This window comes from Chrysochloris asiatica, unplaced genomic scaffold (genome assembly GCF_000296735.1).
Source record: "Chrysochloris asiatica unplaced genomic scaffold, ChrAsi1.0 scaffold00130, whole genome shotgun sequence".
In the NCBI taxonomy this organism is placed as follows: Eukaryota; Metazoa; Chordata; class Mammalia; order Afrosoricida; family Chrysochloridae; genus Chrysochloris; species Chrysochloris asiatica.
Window position 1 is genome coordinate 8,309,331 of NW_006408648.1, and position 5,476 is coordinate 8,314,806.

A 5,476-nucleotide genomic window follows, 5' to 3' on the forward strand; every position below is an offset into this window, starting at 1 on the left:
TAGTTTCCTATATATTTTAGAAATGAGTTCCTTGTCTGATGTGTTGTTGCAAAATATTTTTTCCCATTCTGTGGGTTTCATTTTACTCTTCTGGTGAAGTGTTTTGATGCACATAAGTTTTTAATTTTTAGTATATCCCAGTCATCAATGTTGTCAACTTTTGTCTGTGTGGTTTTCAAAATGTTTGGTAGTGTGTGTATTCCCTGAATTAGTTCCCACACATTTTTCCCTATTTTTTCATTGATGGCCTTCATAATTCTGGGATTCACATTTAAGTTTTTAATCCATGTTGAGATTAATCCATGTTTTGTATAAGGTGTGAGGTGAGGGTCTTGTTTCAGTCTTTTGCATATTGCTTTCCAGTTCTACCAGCACCATCTGTTGAAGAGACTAACACCTCCCCATGCGATATATTTAGGTACTTTGTCAAAAATCAATTGGCTGTATGTGGATGGGTTAATTTCTGGAATCTGGATTCTGTTCCATTGATCCATGTATCTTTCATTGTACAAGTACCAAGCTATTTTGAGCACTGTAATCATGTAATAAATTTTGAAGTCAGAAAGTGAGAGGTTTCCAACCTTATTCTTCTTCTTAAGCAGTGCTTTGCTTATCCTGGGTCTCTTTCCTTTCCATATAAAGTTTGTAATTGTTTTTTTCCGTCTATTTGAAGAATGTTGTTGGAATCTGGACTGGGATTTAATTATATGTGTAAATTGCTTTGGGCAGTATTGACATTTTCACAATGTTAATCTTCCTATCCAGGAGCATGGTACCTTCTTCCGTTTTTGTACGTCTCTTTTTGTTTCTTTTAGTAGTGTTTTGTAGTTTTGTTTGTATCGGTCCTTTGTTTCTCTGGTTGCATTTATTCCTAGATAGTTCATCCTTTGGGTAGCTATTGTAAATGGTATTGCTTTCCTAATGTCCTTTGCAATGCTGTCATTTTTGGTATAGAGGAATCCAACTGATTTTTGTATGTTGATCTTATATCCTGCCACTTTGCAGAATCTTCCAATGAGGTCTAGTAGCTTTTTTACTGAGTCTTTGGGTTTTTCTACGTATAGATAGGATCATATTGTCTACAAATAGGGTGTTTTTATCTGTTGCCTTAATACTTAATTGAGTATGTGTTTTGGTATTTTTTATGCTTTCTGATTGCTTCCAGGAAGATGTGATCAGGATGTGGGCTTCTCTTTTCACTCTTCTTATTGCTTAACTCAAAGTAACTTTCACAGGTGTTGTCTGTTTCCCTGGTATATGGCAGTTGGTATTGGTTCTTGCCTGGATTTTGGTGTTTTATAGAGATTGATTGTAGCTTGACTATATGGCAGCAATTCCTGTCTCTTCTTGTGTAATATAGGGAGACAAAGAGTTCTCAAAACGCAGAAGGGTGGGCATATAACAGCAAAACAACGCCAGCAGGAAAAAAAATGAGAGAAAGAAAGAAAGAAAGAAAAAAAGACTAAAAAACAGCAACAATAAAAACTGGGCTGAGTATTGCAGTCTCTAATCACAGAAAAGGGAGAGGAGGGAGAGAAGAAAAAGAAGGGGAAAAAAAAAAAATCTCTAGCCTACAGCCTCGGAAACCCTATTCAGGGTCGCTATGGGTCGAAACCGACTCGACGGCACTTAACAACAACAACAACAAATATGAGTATGACTTAAATGTCATCTCTTCAGCTTCTTCCTTTAAAGCTGCCAGAGAGATTCCAAGATGCCAGTGTTGGTTGTTATGCTATATTTCAGGCTCCAGTCCAACCTTCGGCCTGTTTTGCTTTTAAACTCTCTTTCTATCTCTACAGCCCTCTCCTGCTCTTTCCCGTGTTAAAAAACAGAACAGAAAACAAACAAATAAGAAAAGTTCAGGTCCTGCTCTTGGGTTGAGTATCTGTGCACATGCGTGGCAGAAGAACCCACCACTGGTGAGGGTGGGGGGTGACCACACCCTCAGGCTTCCCCTCTAGTCACCAGAATGGTGGTGGGCTAATGGTACGCACACCAATGCCAGAAAGAAAATCAGAACAAAGCAAACTGACAAAAATATATTGTCCACCTTTGTCCCAAGGTTCCTGTGGCGTTTTTCCGTGGTGTTTCTGCTTCCCCCATTTGGTCTTGCCTTTTGGTTGTGCCCAAGATGTCGGCTCTGGGCCTCTGAGCCCTGCCCAGCAGATTCAAAAGTACATGATTTTTTACTTCAGCTCCAATTTCCACATGCTATAAGCTTTCAAACTTTTAAAATATTCCTATCTCTGTGGTTCTGAGTTTTGGAGCTCTGCCCTGGATCTGCTTTGCCTGGTATTCTTATATGTGCTTTTAAGAGAAATTTCTACCTTATGTTGACATGTGGCATAGTGGGTTATGTGTTGGGCTGCTAATTGCATGATCAGCAGTTTGAACCCATCAACTTCTCTATAGAGAAAGTTGAGGTTTTTGGCTTCTGTGAAGATTTTTTGTCTCAAAAACCCTATATAGTATCACTAGGAGTCAGAACTGACTCGACGGTGTACAACAGCAGAGTACAAGATATGGATGTTGATATATCTTTATTACCTTGTATTTAGAATTAAAATGTAAATTCTTTCTCTTTACAGTTGCATCCAGATCTCATTATGCATCAGAAAAATGAGAAAACAGAGGAAAATTCTATGGAGGAAAGGAATCCACTTAGCCTTTTCTGAGAAATGGAATACTGGGTTTGGAGGCTTTAAGAAATTCTACTTTCATCAACACTTGTGCATTCTGAAAGCTAAGCTGGGAAGGCCAGTTACTTGGAGCAGACAATTGAGATATTTCCAGTGCAGAAAGAAGGCTCAAGTCCAGAAAACGTGGATCCAGGATGAATCCCTTTTAGCTAAGACCAAGTCAAATGTGGCTGCTCAAAGTGTCAGTACTCTTTCCTCTAAAGTGAACAGAAAGGGCGCTAAACAATTCATTTCTTCCTCAAGGACCCTCCTGGAGCTCCAATCTGAAAAGTTGCTGTCATTAGCAAAGAACTCTGACCATGAGTACAGTGGAGAGAAAAGTCTTTTAAAGGCAGTTGCTGACTTTCCAGCCAGTGGTGTTTTAGGTCAGGCCAGTGGGCACAGACCTAGGACTGATTCACACGCTTCTGACTTTCCCATGAAGTTCAATGAGGAGAGCCAAAGTCCAGGTGAGAGTGGCACAATTGTGGTCACCTTGAGCAATCATAGGAGAAAGCGCTTTTGTTATGGCTGCTGTCAAGGGCTGGAGCACTGTGGAAATGGGGGACCTCTGATTCCAAAAAAGTTCCAACTTACCCAGCATAGAAGAATAAAAGTATCTCCTCTTATGATGTATGAGAAATCATCCATGATTAGATTTCGGTACAGAATTCTCAGATCCCAGCACTTAAGAACAAAAAGCAAAGTTTGTAAACAAAAAAAATCCCAGCGTAGCTGGGTACAGAAAGTCACTGGGGACTATCAAGAGACCTGTAGGGAGAACTGTGAGGGTGGCAGCTGCAGCCCATTTTCTTCTTCAGAACCTAACGACTCTGCTTGTCGGCATCAGCCATACTTCCCAGATATGGACAGCGATGCTGAGGTGATAGAAAAGAACTCTCATACATCTGATGGCCACACTAGAGGAAGTCCTTTCTTTGGCAAGGAGCTTAGTTTAGGGGAAGCAGTCCCTGACCAACAGAATGGCAGTGCTGTATACACCTGGGACCAGACAGCTTCTTCCTCTCCTAAGTGGGACATCCCTTTACCAGAACATCACTCTAGTAGCATGTTCATCTCAGAAACGGAAAGAGAAATTGTGACTCTGGACCAGGATGGTCGGACAAGTCATGTCAGTGACAACAGAGTAAAACTGTCAGTGTCCGGGTTAGATAAGGCTGTGTCTGAAGAGACTATGCAAAGTGAGAGCTCATGCCAGATGGAGGAGGAGGGCTCTCTCAAGCAGAACATTCTTAGTTCTAAATTGCTGGACCACCCTTACTGTAAAAGTCCACTGGAGGCTCCTCTGATGTGTAGTGGACTCAAACTAGAAAACCAAGTGGGAGGTGGGAAGAACAGTCAAAAAGCATCTCCAGTGGATGATGAACAGCTGTCAGTCTGCCTTTCTGGTATGCACTTTTCCTTTATTCACCCCCAACCTCAGTCCACACTTGCTTTCATTACCCCTTCTAGCAGAACCCTTTTCTTTGCCTTCTCACTTGGATTTCCTTTAAGCAGTTAGCTATTTTTCTAGAAGCCTTTTATATTGCTGCATTTTGTAGTTGTTCCATACTTATGTAATTAATCCTTGATTCATGGACACCTGTTTTGCTTCCAATTTTTTTCCTTCTATATAAACAGTGGTACAATGAATTCTTTAAGGCATTTTAATTACTCAGTAAGCCTGCAGTAGAAAGGTATAGAGGCAGTGCTGGGCTGGGCAGAGAGAACATCAGCAGTTTAGTTGGATTTAATTAGTTCTAAATAGTTAACACTTTTGTTTCTCTAAGTTAAATTTCTAGTAGTGGAATTGAAGTTTGAGCGTCCTTTTCTCTGTTTATTGGCCATTTTTTTTTGCTTTTTGTATGGTTTCCCTCATCCAATTTTTCTATTGAGTTGCTTATGTCTTATTTACTATATGAGAAGCTCCTATGAATCAGGTATTGTACTTGTTCCTAAGAAGGTAGTAGTGATAAGAATGCACTGATTCCTACCTTTACAGACCTAGTGCCATTATAGTTAAAAAGGTGTTAAATTAATTATAAATGTTAGAAGACTTAGTTACCCCTTCCCAAAGGTAAAAGCCTTCAGTACTCTGACTTTATGATATTTTTGATTTATGACATTTTCAGTTCTTTCATTGTAAAACTTTTCTTTGACTTTATGGCTTCTAGTTTTTATGTTATGCTTTAAAAAATCTTTTCTTGTTAAAATCTACCCCATAAAGTAAATTGGTATAAACATTTTTGGAAGACAGTATAGCAGTATCCATCTTTCACCTATTCCCATTCTTGGAATTTATCTAGATGTATATAAATACAGATATATTTACACAGGAACATTAATTGCAGTATTCTTCTTGGTGGTAAAACAAACAAACAAAATGAATATTATGGCATATCCAGGTTATGGTGTTCTGTCCAATTGTTAAGGAATAATTTAGATCTTTATTTTGATATTGAAAGCTGTCAATGCAAAGTGGAGAAAGCAAGTTGCAAAACAGAAAGTCACTTAAATACACACACACACACACACACAAAGGCTACATTTATGTCTATATGTGTACACATGGATTTATATAGGACATATGTATGATGCTATGGGAACACTAAATGCTTTAAAATTAAGAAAGGTGTGTGACAAGGTTGTACTCACATTCTTTCATCATACTTATTCAACCTGTGTGCTGAGCAAATAATCCAAGAAAGCTGGGTTATATGAAGAAAAACGTGGCATCAGGATTGTAGGGAAGACTCATTAACAACCTGTGATAATGCAGATGATACAAACTTGGT

At 39.0% G+C, this 5,476-nt stretch overlaps 1 protein-coding gene across 2 annotated transcripts in view; it reads left to right on the forward strand.

The window, feature by feature from the left end:
• The first annotated feature begins 2,598 nt into the window (after positions 1-2,598).
• SENP5 (SUMO1/sentrin specific peptidase 5) overlaps positions 2,599-5,476 on the forward strand; it is a 38,675-nt gene continuing 35,797 nt past the window's right edge. For both annotated transcript variants that reach the window (XM_006869398.1, XM_006869399.1), the window contains exon 1: positions 2,599-4,090. In XM_006869398.1, coding sequence (XP_006869460.1) covers positions 2,623-4,090 — 1,468 coding nt within the window. In that variant the 5' untranslated portion in view covers positions 2,599-2,622. The remainder of the gene's footprint in view (positions 4,091-5,476) is intronic.